The 20,637-nt window shown below is 38.6% G+C and overlaps 1 protein-coding gene across 1 annotated transcript in view; it reads left to right on the top strand.

Annotated features, from left to right (window-relative positions):
• ppcdc (phosphopantothenoylcysteine decarboxylase) overlaps nucleotides 1-20,637 on the top strand; it is an 88,082-nt gene that overhangs the window by 11,516 nt on the left and 55,929 nt on the right. The window contains exons 2-3 of the mRNA XM_072281964.1: nucleotides 8,102-8,197; nucleotides 20,128-20,256. Of these exons, the coding sequence (XP_072138065.1) occupies nucleotides 8,102-8,197; nucleotides 20,128-20,256 (225 nt within the window). The remainder of the gene's footprint in view (nucleotides 1-8,101; nucleotides 8,198-20,127; nucleotides 20,257-20,637) is intronic.

Raw genomic sequence — 20,637 nt, 5'->3', positions numbered from 1 at the left:
AGAATGTGCCTTATGAGAATGGGTTGAGTGAACTTGGCCTTTCCTCCCTGGAGCAACTGAGGCTGAGATGTTACATGATAGAGGTTTATAAGATGTTGGGAGCCATTGATTGTGTGGATAGCCAGAGGATTTTTCCCAGTGCTGAAATGGCTAACATGAGGGGGCACAGTTTTATGGTGCTTGGAAGTAGATACAGAGGACATGTCAGGGGGAAGTTTTTCACGCAGAGAGTGGTGAGTGCGTGGAATGTACTGCTGGTGATGGTGGTGGAGACGGATACAATAGGGTCTTTTAAGAGACTCTTGGAGAGGTACATGGAGCTTAGAAAAATAAAGGACTATGCAGTGGGGTAATTCTAGGCAGTTTCTAGATTAGGTTACATGGTTGGCACAACATTGTGGGTCGAAGGGCCTGAATGTGCTGTAGATTTCTATGTTCTGTGTTCTATCCCCTCCCAGATTCTTACTTCATCCCTCCTCCCCCATCCACCCACCTTCCCCTCTTACTTGGTTTCACCTATCACCTGCCAGCTTCAACCTCTTCTCACCACTCAGCATGATACTCACCACACAACATCCATTGCAGGTAATGTAGAACAGTTGATTGATTATGTGTGACCCTGCATCTGTCTATCTTTAAGTGCTCTCATGGAACTGTGTGGTTTAACACTAGATGGTGCTATGTGCAAGGAAATAAATTTCACTAAATTGTATTTTGCTTGCTTACAGTCTTTAATTATGCTCATATGTACTTTCACTGTAATAGAAAAGTGATAAGTTGCAAGTTTTTTTTTCGTCCTCAACATTGGTTCTAACTCTTTGTTCTGTATCCTTGATTCTAATCATCAATGACAACTAAACACTTACCTATTTAAGTTTTCTGCTCCACAATTCCTTGCCAACCAAACCATCTCATGTCCTCTTGCCAGCCCCATTAAGACTCCTAATGAGAGGTTACTTCATGGAGCTGTATAAGACGATGGGCGTAGACCGAATTGACAGCCAGAGAATTTTTCCCAGGGTGGAAATGGCTAATACAAAGGGGCATAATTTTAAGGTGATTGGAGGAAGGTATAAACAGGATGTCAGAGATAGGTTTTTTTTACATGGAGAGTGGCGGAACACCCTGCTGGTGATAAAAGTAGATATGTTAGGGACATTTATGAAACTCTAAGATAGGCACATGGATGATAGAAAAATGAAGAGTTAGATTGACCTTAGAGTAGTTTTAAAGTTGGCACAACATCATGGGCAGAAGCCCCTGTACTGTGCTGTAATAGTCTATGTTAATATCCAAGCCTTTCCTAACATCTAATGCAGGGGTCCCCAACCTATTTTGCACCGCGGACCGGTTTAATATTGACAATATTCTTGTGGACCGGCCGACGGGGGGTGGGGAGGGGTGCTCAAGTAGGGTTAAACTCACCTCAACATGTCTTTTACAGTTAGGGTTGCCAACTTTCTCACTCCCAAATAAGGGACAAAAATAGCAGTCAGATACGGGACAGTGTTTACCCCGAGAAAGACTACCATGACCATGACGCCTTGTTCATGGCACAGCGGACACCTGTGCGCATGCGTGACATGCGCGTACGTGCCGATTGTTTTTCCACAAATCGGTTTTGACTTAATCTTCCTGACTACGCTGTACATACATTATTTCTAGTTTATAAAGGCTGTGTATTTATCACATCATTCCTGCTTTTACTATCTATATGTTAGTGTTATTTTAGGTTTTATGTGTATTTTGTAACTCTGATTTGGTAGGTTATTTTTTGGGTCTGGGAACACTCAAAAATTTTTCCCATATAAATCAATGGTAATTGCTTCTTCGCTTCACGCCATTTCAGCACAAAAGGTTTCATAAGAATGCTCTGCCTTAGCGAGGGAAATATGGGACAAGGGCGGTCCCGTATGGGACAAACCAATTTAGCCCAATATACGGGATGTCCTGGCAATATGAGACAGTTGGCAACCTTATGTTCAAGTTCAACAGTGCGTGACAGGGAATGAGGAAAGGCGCAGGTGGTTGAGGACCACTGATCTAATGTGACTTGGTGTCAAACTTTGATAACATATCATGTAGTCAATTAGAATGTTTAAATAACATATTATTGACCATATAAATGCCAGTTTCTGCACCACATAAGTCATGCCTGGATAAAGAAAACAATATTTATTCTTAATCTCATATTAAACTTCCAAGGTTACGTAACTTTAACAACACTTTAAAAGAACAGGGATTTCACCCCCTCCAATTATTTTATCAAGGAAATCAAAATAAAAACAAATCTTCACTGGAGAGGAATGATATCTGCTTAAAGTTATTTGCTCATCTTTCTCAGTGATTCCAACTTCTATGAGTAACTGATGAATGGATGTTCTGCTAACCTGATGTATTTGTAGCTTGTGGTTATCACTTATTTTCTGCATTTTTCGACACATATGACTCACTTTTGGTTTTGGTTTTCCCAACCAAGGTAAGCAGTCTGTTGAACAATAAATTCCCCTCTACTTTCAGTTAACCTTGTAGGTGTCTTCCCACATTGGAAAGCCTGACCAGAGACACCATCACGTTTTGTGTGTTCGCGTGAGAATTTAAAAAAATTACTCGTTTTGGAAGGGAGTTTCTCACAAACATGTCAGACGATGTCAGCTCCTAATTTGAATTTTGTGGTTAGAGGGGCGTAAAGGTTGATTCTTGACTATAGATTTCATAACTTAGCAACCAGATTCCTAGTTGCATCTGTCCTAATTCTATCATGTTACACATTTACATTTATAATTACACTTTTGTGACATTTTTCATGTTTACTCTAAAGTGTTTTTTAGCTGAGATAATTTGAAGTGTGGCTTCTTCTGGGATGTAGGAAGTGTAGCCATGAATTCATGTGCAAAAAAGTAATAAACTATTTATTAAAGAAGGCATAACATCTTTAAAATGGCAAACAAAGACAAAGTGGAAATGTGTATGAGATACAAGAGACTGCAGCTGCTGGAACCTGGAGCAACTTCCTGTTGAAGGAACTCTGCGGGTCGAGCTGCATTGGTGGGTGAGGTTACTGTGGTGAGGAAGAAATGTCAACATTTTGGTTCAAAATCCTACATGAAATTATGCCAAATCTTTGTAAGTTAATGGTTTGACTCTAGTTGCAATATTTTGACTAATTCTAGGCACTATGCTTTATTAAGATTGTCAAGGCCATAATTAAGGAGTGTCTGAAAAAGGTAGTTGTCATCATCATCATGTGCTGTGTCGTATGACGTGGGCAACCATGGTCAATGACCATGATTGTTCTTGGCAAATTTTTCTACAGAAGTGGTTTGTCATAGCGTTTTGGGCAGTGTCTTTAAAAGACAGGTGACCCCAGCCATCATTGATACTCTTCAGAGATTATCTGCCTGGTGTGACATAACCAGCACTTGGGATATGCGCCAGCTGCTCATACTACCATTCACCACCAGTTCCCATGGCTTCACATGACCCCAGATTGGGGCGCTAAGCAGGTGCTACACCCTGCCCAAGGGTGACCTGCAGGCGAGTGGAGGGAAGGAGCCCTCCACCCCGCCATCTAGAAGAAAGTAGTGTCGTTCCTAGGATTAAGAGAAGGTAAATCGAATACCCTATGAGTCATGAACCAAAAAACACTGATTTAAGTAGTTAACAAAGATCAACAAGTTGTGATATAAAATGCAGAGTCTGAAGGGCTGGGGAAAAAAGCTTAATATTAAGTTTCTCCAGTAAATGGAATTTACATTTGACTGAGATGTATTTGCAGATCTATGGGGTAAAGGTAAGAAAGTGGAACCAATGGGGTGACCCTTAGAGAGCTAGCATATGTATAATGGACCAAGCAGTGGATAGTCATAGTCATAGCCATACTTTATTGATCCCGGGGGAAATTGGTTTTCGTTACAGTTGCACCATAAATAATAAATAATAATAGAACCATAAATAGTTAAATAGTAATATGTAAATTATGCCAGTAAATTATGAAATAAGTCCAGGACCAGCCTATTGGCTCAGGGTGTCTGACCCTCCAAGGGAGGAGTTGTAAAGTTTGATGGCCACAGGCAGGAATGACTTCCTATGATGCTCTGTGTTGCATCTCGGTGGAATGAGTCTCTGGCTGAATGTACTCCTGTGCCCACCCAGTACTTTATGTAGTGGATGGGAGACATTGACCAAGATGGCATGCAACTTGGACAGCATCCTGTTTTCAGACATGAGAGAGTCCAGTTCCATCCCCACAACATCACTGGCCTTATGAATGATACTTGGGTTGCTAGATTTGGAAGAGTAAAAGTCTTTAAATTTGTTATTTTTAGCCTCATCCATATCCGAGTTTCCATTTATCATTCAATCAGCTTTCAGCTAATATCAGTAAAGGAGAACTTTCAACACCTTTCAAACTGCTGGAAGAACTCAGCGGGTCAGGCAGCATCAAATGTTCTGGTCAAGATTTTGCCACACTCCTCTTTCCTCTTTATACTCTCTATTTACCCCGTATTCTTTCTGTCCAGATGAAGGACCTCAACTCAAAACATCAACTACCTGTTTCCCTCCGCAGATGGTACCTGACCTACAAAGTTCATCCAGCATTTTGTTTATTGTTTTAGAGTCCAGCATCTGGAGTCACGTGTGTGCATATTGAGTAATGGGATTGCCATAAAATCTCATCTGACCCACTGATGTACCTTATAGAAGAAGATTTGCCCTCCTTGGTGTAGCCTTTAAATGGTAACAATGTGGTTGAAATTTAACTTCTCTTTTACAGTTATCTGTTCATCACTCAGTTAAAGAGGGCATTGAGGAAAGGTTGATGGGTGTTAGGGAGTATTCTGGAGTTATGCGAATATAGCAGACATTAATTCAGACAAGAAACAAACTTCAGTTCTTATTGTAAATGCAAACATGTTTAGGAAGCTTACGATTAGTATTCAGGGTTTTTTTGTAAATTGGAAACAGTAAATTGAAGTTAAAAGCTCAGGCTGCTCAACAGACAAGGAGGATTATACATTTTTAAAATAATGGGGTGTGTTAATTGGCTTGCCTTAAACTAGGCGATATGGCTAAGTTATTTGCACTATTGTGACTTGATCCTTTCATTGGTCCTGTTGTAGTTGCTATTCTATAGATTTGCTGAGTATGCCTGCAGGAAAATGATTCTCAGGGTTGTATATGGTATCATAAATGTCCTTCGATCATAATTTTTTTTCTCACAAATCAATGAATATGTTGTAAAAAAAAATCACTCCCTACTTTTACATAGTTTTCTCCTTTTGCTTGTTTTCTTTCCTCTCTTTTCTATAAGTGTATACCTCAGATAAATATTATGTGGTGATTTGTGGCATATATGACTATATGATATATATGTACAATATCTGACATACATCTTATGGAAATAGTGGTTTGATGATGAACAATAAAAAAAATTATTAAAAAAAATTGATTTTGAACTTTGACTTGAGTTCAAGCTGGCAGATCAGATGGATGTTGTCACTTAGCACATTAAACATGGTCACAGGTATAGGCAATCAATAGTTTTTGGGTACTCATCATATTTGTGTACTCAGAGATAGCCCTGACAACATTAATTTTGGATGTCTGGCTCTCTTGTCAAATGGTTTTAGAATATTTGTGTTAATTAGTTTCTCCCAAAGGCATTTTATCAATTACAATGTTTTTTCAGAGGTGTTTTATCAATTACAATGTACTTCCCTATGTCTGTCAAAGGCACCTTTTGTCAACCCAACATAGTGAAGTAAAAATGCCATTGTAACTATTGAAAATATATTGAATCACCTGCTGTTACATTTGGTGTTAAGGTTATAAACGTGATGTACCTCTGGGTTTGTGAGCCTCTATTGAGAGTGTCTGCAGTATGATGCCTGCTTGTTGTGCTGAATAAAACTTCACCAGCTTCAACGTCTCTCCGGTGACTTTGATCGCAGTCACAAGAGATGCCAGTCTACCCAGTGATGTCCACAGCATATAAACACATCAAACTAAATCCTGGAACATGATAAAGCCATTAAATCTCTTACTTGGTGGTGAGCAAAATCTGACAATTTTAATCTCTGTCATCAGTCATTGGTTATGAATTTAAGCCTATCAAAATACTATCTAAAGTAATAGACTACGGTATTGATGAGTTATTAAAAGAACCCAACTATATCAAGTACCTCACCCTGGATGGTACCCTCATTTATGTTTTTATTTTCCTATCCAAGTGGTGTTGCCCAAAGCAATGTCTCTGGAGATTCTAGACCCCTGGAGAGTTGGCAAGCCCAAATAGTGCTTAAAAGGGATCATGGAAAAGCTCCCTCTCTAATCGTAAATAGATAGCAATCAATAGTGAGAATCGTATGCCACTTTTGGTTAGCCATGTGTTCAGTAGCTAATTACAGCAATTCTTCCCTCTTCACCACCAACCCTAACTGTTGCCCTGGCAAAGGGAGAAAGGTTGAAGTCATCATGACCTAACTGGTCCAGAATTGCGTCACAAAAAGTGAACCATCAGTGAAAGTGGTGGTGCATAAATTTGTTAAACAGTGAAGTTCAGGAATGGGCTGTGTGCCATTAACAGTGAATTTACAGTTAAAGCGGAAATTTGCTTGAACTGCGATATGCTATTTAATGAGGTTTTTTTTAATGTTGTGGTGTTGCAACATAACTCTCAACGTTTTATAGCACCTGGTGATTGTTAAGATAATAGCTGTGGGAAATGAATTAGCACAAGGGGAAAAGGTCACTCCACAGCTTTAGTTAGCAGGTTCATTGTGCTCTTTCAGATTGTGAAGTACTCTGATCAAATGGAAATTGAATCTGAAACAACCGGTTCTCTCTACATTTTTGAAACAACCATGTGTTCTTTTAACAAAGGTATTGAAACTCTTACAGAGACATGAGACTGCAGATGCTAGAAACCAGTGGAGGAACTCAGCAGTATCTGTGGAGTGGAGTGGACAATGCAAATGGTTGGTCCAGATGAAGGATTTCAACTCAAAATGTTGACTTCCCATTTCTATCCATAGATGCTGCCTGACCCGCTGAGTTCCTCCATTGCTTTTTGTGTTGCTGCTGGGAACCCGTAGACTTTTTCTGCTTTCTTGCAGTTCTGGAATCTTGTGCATTCTCTATTTAATTGCTGTACTATTGGCAAGGGTGCCTTCACTTGCTCTAGGACAGAGGCGCCCAGCCTTTTTTTAAATGCCATTGAGCCTTACCAAACAGTTGGGGGACCCCAGATTTCCCATAGGATTTCTTCCTCTCTTTTTTAATACTGAAAACATGCCTTGGAATCTGTTCCTGCAAACTCTAACTATACATCAGCAATGGAACACAATGGATTACCTCCTCCACTACAATGGACTTGTCTCTTTTTGAGTTGTCTTTATTTTTACACTAAAGTCTTGTTTGCTTACAGAAGTTTTCGAATTGTATGATATACTTTTTTGTATAATTTCTGTATTTTGTGTGTTGGTTGTCTGTACCTACATGCTCGTGATACTGTCACAAACAAGTTTCTCATTGTACTGTCCCTCACCATACCAAACTCAGCCTGGCTTATCTTATCCTGCTGTTCAGGTGGCTCATTGTTAAACTTATGGGATGTTGCACACAAACTGCCGTATTATTCTCCGTTCATTCACACGTTACATCAAGAGGGATATAGAACATTATGAAACCAATCATCCAATTTCAAATGATGTCCTGAACACTATTCACCTCACAGCCAAACACTATTGCCACCTTTAGATATGCCTCCTTCTCATTGCTACCATTATGGAGGAGATATGGGAGCATGAAGACCCACACCCAATGACCCAGAAAAAGGTTCATCCTCTTTCCTCGGAGCAAGCAGGCTTTAGTCCTCAATATTAATCACTGGTCATGCTAACAAACATGCATATATGTGTATAATGTGTTTGACATGCCCCTCCAAAAACAGTCAAATTCAAATTCCTGCATAAATTTATTTTCGGCTAATTAATAGATCAATTCCCAACACAGCTAATGGTGGTCTTGAAATGTAAACTGTTGCTTTTCCTGGAAGGCATTCCTTTGTGATTCTTATCTACCAGTATCTCTCTTGCAGGTTGAAGTAAAAGTGGTGACCACAGAGCATGCAAAACACTTCTATGAGTCCAAAGATGTTCCTGCTGAAATATATAGCGACTTGGATGAATGGGAGGTAATTTGTTCTTCTATATCTTTTAAGAACCGTAAAGTGAGCAAAGGAGGCGCCTCCATTTTATAACCTTAAAAATAAGTATTGTCTGTAAACTATCAACTGTCTTCTATTTATACCATGCACTGCTCAAATTACACTTCATATTAAAGCAATATTTCTCAACATATGAGTAAAACTAGCATCCCATATTTCAGAGTTTTTCAATATACAAATGCCTGGTTATCCAGCATTTTGTGTGTGTTGCTCAGGATTTCCAGCTTCTGCAGATTCCCTTGTGTTTATTACATTGTTACTAAGAAGCTGCTGAGAGCCAGATCAGAGGCATTCAAGACTGAAGATCAAGAATGCCACAAGAGGTGCAGGTATGATCTCCGGAAAGCCATCTCATGGGTGAAGTGGAAATTCCGGACTAGACTGGAATCAACGAGGGATACTCAATAGCAGTGGCAGGGTTTGAATGCCATGACCTCTTACAAAGTTAAATCTTGCGACATAGGGGACAGCAGAACTTTGCTTCCGCAGAGCTTCGCTTCCCAATGAGGTCAATGCCTTCTATGCCCATTATAGAAACATAGAAAATAGGTGCAGGAGTAGGCCATTCGGCCCTTCGAGCCTGCACCGCCATTTATTATGATCATGGCTGATCATCCAATTCAGAACCCCGCCCCAGCCTTCCCTCCATACCCCCTGACCCCCGTAGCCACAAGGGCCATATCTAACTCCCTCTTAAATATAACCAACTGTTTCCTGTGGCAGAGAATTCCACAGATTCACCACTCTCTGTGTGAAGAAGTTTTTCCTAATCTCGGTCCTAAAAGGCTTCCCCTTTATCCTCAAACTGTGGCCCCTCGTTCTGGACTTCCCCAACATCGGGAACAATCTTCCTGCATCTCGCCTGTCCAATCCCTTTAGGATTTTATACATTTCAATCAGATCCCCCCTCAATCTTCTAAATTCCAACGAGTACAAGCCCAGTTCATCCAGTCTTTCTTCATATGAAAGTCCTGCCATCCCAGGAATCAATCTGGTGAACCTTCTTTGTACTCCCTCTATGGCAAGGATGTCTTTTCTCAGATTAGGGGACCAAAACTGCACACAATACTCCCGGTGTGGTCTCACCAAGGCCTTGTACAACTGCAGTAGTACCTCCCTGCTCCTGTACTCGAATCCTCTCGCTATAAATGCCAGCATACCATTCGCCTTTTTCACCGCCTGCTGTACCTGCATGCCCACTTTCAATGACTGGTGTATAATGACACCCAGGTCTCGTTGCACCTCCCCTTTTCCTAATCGGCCACCATTCAGATAATAATCTGTTTTCCTATTTTTGCCACCAAAGTGGATAACTTCACATTTATCCGCATTAAATTGCATCTGCCATGAATTTGCCCACTCGTCCAACCTATCCAAGTCACCCTGCATCCTCTTAGCATCCTCCTCACAGCTAACACTGCCACCCAGCTTCGTGTCATCCGCAAACTTGGAGATGCTGCATTTAATTCCCTCATCCAAGTCATTAATATATATTGTAAACAACTGGGGTCCCAGCACTGAGCCTTGCGGTACCCCACTAGTCACCGCCTGCCATTCTGCCATTATGATCACCAGACATGATCAGGAATCATGTCTCCCAAAGATTCCTTGGGCTCAGTATCTGAAGATGACATGCGAGTTGCCTTCAAAAGAGTGAATCCAAGGAAAGCAGCTGGTCCGGACGGAGCACCTGGAAGACTACTGAAGACCTGTGCTGAGTAACTGGCTGGTGTATTCACAAATATCTTCAACCTCTTGCTCCGGCAGTGCGTGGTACCCACCTGCTTCAAGCAGGCTTCAGTCATATCAGTGCCGAAGGAGAGTGTGATAAGCTGTCTAAATGACTATCACCCCAATGGCACTTACATCCATAGTGATCAAGTGTTTTGAGAGGCTGACGTTGAAGCATATCAGCTCCTGTCTGTGTGGCGATTTGGATCTGGTCCAGTTTGCCTACTGAAGCAACAGGTCTACAGCAGATGTTAACTCGTTAGCTCTTCACATAACCTTGTAACATGTGGACAGCAAAAATCCATATATCAAGGTGCTCTTTATTGATTACAGCTCAGCATTTAACTCCATCATCCCCTCCCAATTAATTGGTAAGCTCCAAGATGTGGGCCCCAATACCCCCTTGTGCAATTGGATCCTGGATTTCCTCACATGTAGACCTCAGTCAGTCTAGATTGGCAAAGACATCTCCTCCACAATCTCCTTCAGCACAAGAGCACCGTAGGGATGTGTACTAGCCCCCTGCTCTACTCGCTTTACACCTATGTCTGTGTAGCTAAGTATAACTCCAACACCATATACAAGTTTGCTGACGACACCACTTTTGTGGGCTGTATCAAAGGTGGTGATGAATCTGCATACAGGAGGGATATTGAAAACTTGCCTGAGTGGTCTAATAATAACAACCTCTCACTCAATGACAGTAAGACTAAGAACTGATAGTAGACTTGAGGAGAGTGAAACTGGAGACTCATGAGCAGTAATCATCAGAGGATCAGAGATGGAGAGGGTCAGTAACTTTAAATTCCTGGGTGTCACTATTTCAGAAGATCTGTTCTGGACCCATCACATAAACGTAATTGCAAGGAAAACATGACAGCGCTTCCTCAGGGGTCTGCGGAGATTTAGCATGTCATCAAAAACCTTGGTGGCAAACTTCTGTAGGGTTGTGGTTGAAAGTGCACTGGCTGGCTGCATTATGGTCTGGTATGGGAATGCCCTTGAGTGGAAAATCCTACAAAAGATGGTGGATTCAGCCCAGTACATCATGGGTAACCATTGAGCGCATCTGGATGAAACGTTGCCATAGGAAAGCAGCATCCATTATCAACGATTCTCACCACCCAGACCATGATCTTTTCTCACTGCTGCCATCAGGTTGAAGGTATTAGTGCCTCAGGATTCGCACCACCAGGTTCAAGAACAGTTACTACCTGCCATATCAGGCTCTTGAATAAAAGGAGATAACCACTCATTTAAGGACCCTCTTATCTTGTTATTTCATGCTCATTATTTGTTATTTATATCTGCATTTGCACAGTTTGTCCATTGATCCTGTCTCCAGTTACTGTTCTATAGATTTGCCAGTAGAAACCGAATCTCAGGGTTGTATGTGGTGACATGTATGTACTCTGATAATAAATTTTACTTTGACCTTACTTTGACTACTGTTTTGCTTTCTTTAGCATTCAAAAGGCTTAATTCCTAATGGAAAAGGACTAGCAGTTGTAGATTAGTTTTAAATGAAACCCCTTGATGTGATCAGTGAAAGGTGCTTTGAAATTCTTATAGTTGGTTGCACTGTTTTCTTTTACCAGTTTAGCTTATTTGAACCTAGTAGCAGTCAAAATCATGTCAAGTTTATGGATGATATTCTGAGGAGAAAGGGCTAGTCAGCTGTGATTAAGCAATGGTACTTTAATCTTTTTGAAGTAAATTTATTATCAAAGTACATATATGTCATCATGTACAACCCTGAGATTCAATTTCTTGTGGACAATCACAGTAAACACAATAGAATCAATGAAAGACCACACTTAACAGGATGGACAAACAACCAATGTGCAAATACAAAAAGAAAGAAAAAATGGAAATTATTACTACTAATAATAAATAAATAAGGAATAAATATCCAGAACATGAGATAAAGACTCCTTGGAAGTGAGTCCATAGATTGTGGGAACAGGTCAGTGTTGGGACCAGTGAAGTTACTCTCTTTGGTTCAAGAGTCTGATTAGATTAGATTATGAGGACACGCAGTCCTCGTTTATTGTCATTTAGTAATGCATGCATTAAGAAATGATACAATGTTCCTCCAGAATGATATCACAGAAGCACAAGGCAAATCAAGACTGAAAAACTGACAAAAACCACATAATTATAACATATAGTTACAACAGTGCAAAGCAATATCGTAATTTGATAAAGAACAGATCATGGGCACGGTAAAAAACAGTCTCAAAGTATCTCGAAAGTCCCATCATCTCACGCAGACGGTAGAAAGAAGAAAAAAAACTCTCCCTGCCATGAACCTCCAGCGCCGCAAACTTGCCGATGCAGCACCCTGGAAGCACCTGACCACAGCCGACTTTTTTTTTAATATAATTTTTATTGAATTTTCAAAAAGAATACATGAAAAGATAGAATCTACCCTCCCCCCTCCCCTTAACCCTCCCCCACCCCATATATAGTCCTACCTAAAAAGAAAGAAAAAGAAAAAAAAAAGAAAAGAACCGCCTGGGTATTGGAAGGTTTCCACATGCTCCATGGGATTCAAAATAAATTTGGTATAATTATTCGTTACTTTCCCCAAGTGACCAAAGTCTTTATCGGAGCACTTAAATATGCCATCCTATCTTTTGTAAATAAGGGTGCCAAATATTCAAAAATGTTACATATTTATCTCTTAAATTATAAGTGATTTTTTCGAGTGGAATAGAACTAGCCATTTCATTATTCCAACGATCCATACTTAAATACAAATCAGATTTCCAAGTAACTGCTATGGTCTTCTTAGCTACTGCCAATGCAATTTTTATAAATTCTTTCTGATATTTATTCAATTTAAGTTTCAGTTTTATCCCTTCAATATCACCTAATAAAAATAATATAGGGTTATGTGGAAGTTGAGTTCCAGTAATTTGTTCCAATAAGATTCTTAAATTTATCCAAAAGGGTTGAATTTTAAAACAAGACCAAGTAGAATGTAAAAAAGTACAAATTTCTTGATTACACTGAAAACATTTATCAGATAGATTTGAATTTAATCTATTTATTTTTTGTGGTGTAATATATAATTGGTGTAAAAAATTATATTGTACTAATCTAAGTCGAACATTTATTGTATTTGTCATACTGTCAAGACAAAGTCTTGACCAATTTGTTTCATCAATATTAATATTCAGATCTGTTTCCCATTTTTGCTTTGACTTATGGGTTCCTTGTTTAATTGTTCTTGAATCAAATTATACATACAAGAAATAAATTTTTTAATTTTCCCTTTTTGAATTAATATTTCAATTTCATTAGGTTTTGGCAAAAACCTTGTTTGACCCAACTTACCTTTTAAGTAAGCCCTTAATTGAAAGTAACAAAAGAAAGTATTATTAGATATTTTATATTTATCCTTTAATTGTTCAAATGACATCAATATACCTCGTTCAAAACAATCACCTATAAATTTAATCCCTTTTTGGTACCAATTATATAAAAGTTGATTGTCCATTGTAAAAGGAATAAGTCTGTTTTGGAACAAAGGTCTCCTTGCTAATAGAGACTTCTGTGTTTCATTATCAACATGTATCTTATTCCATAGATCAATCAAATGAGTTAATATAGGAGATTCTTTCTTTTCCCGTATTGGTTTAGATTCCCATTTATATATAAAATCTTCAGGTCTATTTTCTCCTATCTTGTCTAGTTCTATTTTAATCCATGCTGGTTTTCGATCATCGAAGAAAGATGCAATAAATCTAAGTTGATTTGCTTTATAATAGTTTGTAAAGTTTGGAAGTTGTAACCCTCCTAACCTAAATTTACATGTCAATTTTTCCAATGATATTCTTGACATTTTACCTTTCCAAAGAAATTTTCTCACACATTTATTTAACTCTTGAAAAAATTTCTGTGGCAATTGTATTGGTAATGTTTGAAACAAATACTGTAATCTAGGAAATATATTCATTTTTACAACATTGACTCTACCTACTAATGTTATTGGTAATATCATCCATTTGTCAAGATCTTCTTGAATTTTTTTCAATAGTGGTAAATAATTAAATTTATATAAATTCTTTACATCATTATCAAGTCTTATACCTAAATACTTTATACCATTTACCGGCCATCTAAATTGGGTTACTAATCGACATTGACTATAGTCTCCTTTAGTAAGAGGTAAAATTTCACTTTTATCCCAATTTATTTTGTAGCCTGATACCTTCCCATATTCATCCAATCTAGAAGATAATTTATGTAACGAATGTTGTGGGTTTGTTAAATAGATCAAAACATCATCGGCAAAAAGATTAATTTTATATTCCTCCTGATTAACTCTAAAACCCATAATATCTGGATCAATTCTAATTAGTTCTGCTAATGGCTCTATCGCCAATACAAATAAAGCAGGTGATAGTGGACAACCTTGTCTAGTTGACCTTTTTAACTGGAATGGTGTTGAAATTTGAGAGTTTGTCACTACTTTAGCTTTAGGGTTAGAATTTAAAGTTTTAATCCAATTTATAAAAGATGTTCCTAACCCATATTTTTCTAGTACTTTAAATAAAAAATCCCATTCTAATCTATCAAATGCTTTTTCTGCATCCAAAGCTACTACTATACTCTTCTCATCCCTTTTTTGTGCCAAATGAATTATACTGAGTAGCCGGGTTACATTATCTGCCAATTGTCTATTTTTAATAAATCCTGTTTGATCCATATGTATTAATTTTGGTAAATATTTAGATAATCTATTCGATAAAATTTTTGCTATTATTTTATCCGTATTCAATAAAGAAATAGGCCTGTATAATGCTGGTTTCATAGGATCTCTTGTCTTTTTTTGGCAATACTATTACAATCGCTGTTGAAAAAGATTCTGGAAGTTTATGTATTTTTTCTGCTTGACGTATTAGTTCCATAAAAAGAGGAAATAATAAATCTTTAAATTTTTTATAAAATTCAGGTGGAAAACCATCTTCTCCTGGAGATTTATTACTTTGGAGTGATCCTAAAGCTTCTTCAACTTCTTTTAATGTAAAAGGCATATCTAATCCCTTCTGTTCTTCCAAATTCAATTTAGGAAGAGAAACTTGTGATAAAAACCTTTCTATCTCATTAACATCATTTTGGGATTCTGATTGATATAATTCAGAATAGAAATTTTTAAAGGTTTCATTTATTTCAAGAGGTTTATGAGATATTTTATTTGCCCTTGTTCTAATTGCATTTATTGTTTTGGAAGCTTGTTCTGTTTTCAACTGCCAGGCAAGAATTTTATGTGCTCTCTCACCTAACTCATAATACCTTTGTTTAGTTCTTATAATTGCTTTTTCCGTTCTGTATGTCTGAAGCGTATTATATTGTAACTTCTTAATGACAAGTTGTTTTCGATTTTCTTCTGACATATATCTTTGAGATTCTTTTTCTATTTTTGTAATCTCTTTTTCCAATTGATCTAGTTCTGCCATATATTCTTTCTTAATTTTAGACGTATAACTTATTATCTGGCCCCTAAGATATGCTTTCATCGCATCCCATAATATAAATTTATCATCCACTGAATGAAAATTTGTATCCAAAAAAAATCGAATCTGCTTTTTCATAAAATCACAAAAATCTTGACGTTTTAATAATGTTGAATTAAATCTCCATCTATAAGCCACTTCTTCCTTATCAGCCATTATTATTGTCATTAATAAAGAGGAATGATCTGATAATATTCTTTATATTCCATATTTTTCACTCTGTGTTGAATATGCATTGATAATAGAAACAAATCTATCCTTGAGAAAGTTTTATGTCTATGGGAGTAGAACGAATAGTCTCTTTCTTTAGGATTGATTCTTCTCCATATATCAATCAGATTTAAATCTTTCATCAATGATAAAGTTAAATTTACTACCTTGGATTTTATAACAGCCTTGGTTGATCTATCTAAGACTCGGTCTAAGCAAAAATTAAAGTCTCCTCCAATTAATATTTTTTCATGCGCATCCGCCAAATTCAGAAAAGCTTCTTGTATGAATTTTGCATCATTTTCGTTTGGTGCATAAATATTCATAAAAGTCCATAGTTCAGAAAAAAGTTGACAATGTATAATCACATATCTCCCCGCAGAATCAGTTATTACATTTTGTATTCTAATTGGTAACGTTTTATTGATCAAAATTGCTACTCCCCTCGCTTTTGAATTAAATGAAGCCGCAACAACACTACCCACCCAATCTCTCTTTAGTTTCTGATGTTCTGTTTCCGTTAGGTGCGTTTCCTATAAAAAAGCTAAATCTATCTTCATTTTTTTAATATGTGTTAAGATTCTTTTTCTTTTCACTGGTCCATTAAGCCCGTTAACATTAAAACTCAAAAAATTCAATAAATTAGTCATTATTCTTAACAAAGTTACTCCAATCTAAAACATTATTTATCTTCTCTACTCTCATAGTTCCTTGGGGAATCTCTTTAAACTTCACCATGTTGCTATGTGTCTCCCTCCCAACCTTCCAGGCAGAAAGAAAAAAGAAGATAGAAAAAATACAAAAAAAGAAAAAACAAAATACCCCCCCACTAATGTTGTGAATGAAAGGATACACAACACTACCCCCCTCCATTTTATGGGTCGTGGCAAAAGCCACGCTTGCACACATGACTAGCGTAGCAATCGCTCAGTGCTTCTTCCAGCTCCCTCGCAACAAAAAAACATTATATATATATAGACAAAATTAGTATTACTATTCCCAACTAATATTCCTCCAGTTTTAACCTTTCTTACCCCCCTCGTATAATTAATAATATATTTATACATTCATCCAGCTTCAAAAATCCAACAAGTCCATTCTTTAACCCAATCTTCATCTTCAATCTATGTCACTCTCCTGGGTTTGTTCTTGTATCTGGTGAATATTCAGAGAATCTCGCACAAACTGCTCTGCTTTCTGGTAGTCATCAAAAAATCTTTTTTCTCCACCAGGCAAAAAAATCTTCAAGGTTGCAGGATAATGCAGTGTAAATTGATAACCATGATCCCATAGGGTTTTCTTCACTGGATTAAATTTCTTCCTTCTCTTCAAAAGTTCGTAACTTATATCAGGGTAGAAAAAAACTTTGTTCCCTTTAATTATCAATGGCCCTTTTCTATCTTTGGCAGCTCGAGCAGCTGCCTGTAGAATCCTTTCCTTGTCTTGAAATCTTAAGAATTTTATTAAAATCGATCGTGGATATTGGTCATCTTTTGGTTTTGGTCTTAAAGCTCTATGTGCCCGCTCAATTTCAATTGGTTGAACCTCCTCTTCCATTTGCGAAACATCCGGGATCCATCTTTGAAAAAATTCTATTGGTTTATCTCCCTCCGTACCTTCTTTAAGACCAACAATTTTAATATTATTACGTCTACTAAAATTTTCCAACATGTCCACTTTCTCCAAGAGTCGGTTTCTTTCCGAATTCCAGACAAGCAGATCATTTTCTGTTTTTTCCACTCTATCATTCATATGCCCCATTGCTCTTTCCATCTTCTGAAGCTTCTTATCCATTTTGTCCTGTCTTGCCATAACTTTATCATAGCACATCTTCGTATCTCTAAGCTCTTCTCTTACTTTTCTTAATTCAGCTGTTAATTGCAATATAGCCTCTCTCATGTCTCTATCATCTCCTTTACTTCCAATCGCTTCCAATTCTTCCTCCTCTTCTTCATCTGTGTTCTCTGCAGAATTCAATTCTGACTCTGAGTCATTTTCAATTGCAGTGGCTGTCGGTTCTTGTAGTTTGCGTTGTGTCGATTTGAGCATGTGCTCTTCTTTGCGCATGCGCATTTCCGGTGTCTTCTTCGAAGAAGCCGTTACCACCGCCGTTGCTCCCTGTTCTACCGAAGGAGATCCAACCTGAGTCCGAAGCTCCATCGTTGCAGTAGGCCCTTTTTTCTTCCCGTCTCGCGGCTGCTTCGCAACAGCAGACTTCTTTTGTTGCGGTTTAGGAGGCATATCGTAAAGTAGTCTTACAAAGTTTATAAATAGTTTTCAGAAAATATTTACTAACTTTGTTTTGTTTAAACGGTACTTTACTGATTTGTTGCGGGAGAGCTGGATTTGCACGTCTCAATCCCACGTCATCACGTGACGCCCCACCCCCACAGCCGACTTTTGAGTCCATCCGAAAACTTCGAGCCTCCAGCCAGCCCTCTGACACCGAGCACCATCTCTGCCGAAGGCTTTGACCCTGGCCCCGGCAACAGGCAATAGGCAAAGCTGAGGATTTGGGGCCTTCCTCTCCAGAGATTCTCGATCGCACAGTAGCAGCGGCAGCGAAGCAGGCATTTCAGAAGTTTCTCTAGATGTTCCTCCGTGCTGCTCATGTCTGTCTCCATCCAATCAGGATTGTGCACGGTACCTACTTAACAAATACCGATATCATTTCGGAGCGGCTGCGCACGCTGTGTCTGATGGTTGAAGGATAATAAACGTTCCTGAACCTGGTGGTCTGGGTCCCGAAGCTCCCGTACATTCTTCCTGATGGTAGCAGTGAGAAGAAAGCATGGAAAGATTATGTACAAATAATGTGGAAAAAATGAAAGTGGTTAATGAGTGAAGGGATAGTTGGGTTTAAAACTTCATTTCAAAATCTTTCCATGTAGAGATAGGATATTTCATCATATGTGTTCAGGAAAGTTTCCTTAATCAATATGTCGAGGTCCCAATTAGAGAGAGCATGATACTGGGTCCCCAATTAGGGAACAAGATAGGGCAGGTGACTGAATTGTGTGTAGGGGAACACTTTGGATATAGTGATCATAATTCTGTTCCAATATAATTACGGAGAAGGATATGTTGGGGTTCTAAACTGGAGAAAGGCCAGATGGTATCAGAAAGGATCCGGCAAGTGCGGATTAGGACAGGTTGTGTTGTTTTCTGGCAAAGGTGTATTTGGTAACTGGGAGGCCTTCAAAAGTGAAATATTGAGAGTACAGAGTTTGTATGTTCATGTTAAAATAGAAGGCTAGGCTAACAGGTTTAGGGAACTTTGGTTTTCAAATCTGTATTGAGGCCCTGGTTAAGAAGAAGGAAAAGGAGGTGCTTAGCAAGTAAAGGCAGCAAGGAGCAAATGAGATGTTGAGGAGGATCAGAAATGCAAGAAAACACTTGAGAGGTAAATCAGGACTAAAAGAACACATGAGGTTGCTCTGACAGACAAGGTGAAGGAGAGTGCGGTAAACTGGATCAGCAATTTTCTGAATGACTCCAAGATCGGCGGCATAGTGGACAGCGAGGAAGGTTATCAAAGCTTGTAGCAGGATCTGGACTGGCTGGGAAAATGGGCTGGAAAATTGCAGGTGAAATTTAATGCAGAAAAGTGTCAGGTGTTGCACTTTTGGGGGACAAACCAAGGTAGGACTTGCACGGTGAATGGTCGGGCACCGAGGAGTACAGTAGAACAAAGAGATACTGGAATACAGATCCATAATCCCTTGAAAACCGCTTCAGAGGTAGATAGCATTGTAAAGAGAGTTGTTTCACATTGGCCTTCATAAATCAGAGTATTGAATACTCCGAAGGGTCTTGGCCCGACACATCGACTGTACTTTTTTCCATAGATGTTACCTGGCCTGCAAGAATGCCTGTAAGGGAGTGTTGAGGGACACAGTGAAGTTCAGTGCAGCCAATGTAAGGACTCTGTGAGGATGGACCAGAGTCCAGGCAACTCTTGTTCTGGACATAGAGGGGATATATATCGAGGAAGTTTCTCAAACAATGGTAGGTTGTATCACCCAAAGGGGGATTGGGGGTGTGGCATGAGTGGCAATGGTGCTGTGTACACAAATAAAAGGTACTAAGTCTGCTATGTATAGAACCGGCAGCACTGAATGTAACCCTGAGAACTTAAAGAACTTTCTTACTCTGACGCCTAATCTTTTTTCCGATCCTGATGCAGGGTCTCGCCCTGAAATGTCGACTGTACTCTTTTCCATTGATGCTGTCTGGCCTGCTCAGTTCCTCCAGCATTTTGTGTGTCGCTTGGATTTCTAACATCTGCAGATTTTCACTTGTTTGATAAAGATCTTTGTACTGCGGAATTCTTTTAATATAATTTTTAATAAATAATATTTGTTAATTTTAAAACCCTGCTGGATTGTATTTCTGCCATTTCACACGCAATCTCTTCCATTTTCCCTTTAGATGTGGAAACAGAGGACAGATCCTGTTCTACACATTGAACTGAGGAGGTGGGCAGACCTATTGGTGATTGCCCCTTTGGATGCCAATACTCTGGGGAAAATAGCTAATGGAATCTGTGACAACTTGTTGGTAAGATAAGCAGATCTCTGTCATTCATTTGGCACCAGGTCATGAAACTTGTATATGAGTTTTCTTCCCACATTAGGTAGATTGGAAAATGCATAAAATACTAATGATGCAATCTTTCTTGCAATAACATACTTTCAGTGTAGTTGTGCTGGAAGAACTTGATTTTTATGGCAAGAAGGTAGACATACTATATTTCCTTACTCCACTGCCCCACCCCACTCTAATTCTTGTAACCAGCCAAATAATTTTGATGTTAGAATCAAATCTTCTTTTTCTTTTTGGAGACTACCAATTTTTGCTAATGAAAACAAAGATATACTGGGTTACTCAGCAGGAGAAGCAGAATTTACAGCTACGAGGTACCCTACCACAAGAAAGCAG

This window comes from Mobula birostris, chromosome 18, assembly GCF_030028105.1.
Source record: "Mobula birostris isolate sMobBir1 chromosome 18, sMobBir1.hap1, whole genome shotgun sequence".
NCBI classification, from domain to species: domain Eukaryota; kingdom Metazoa; phylum Chordata; class Chondrichthyes; order Myliobatiformes; family Myliobatidae; genus Mobula; species Mobula birostris.
Note: the sequence above shows the minus strand (reverse complement) of the source record. Positions and strands in the feature narration are given on the sequence as shown.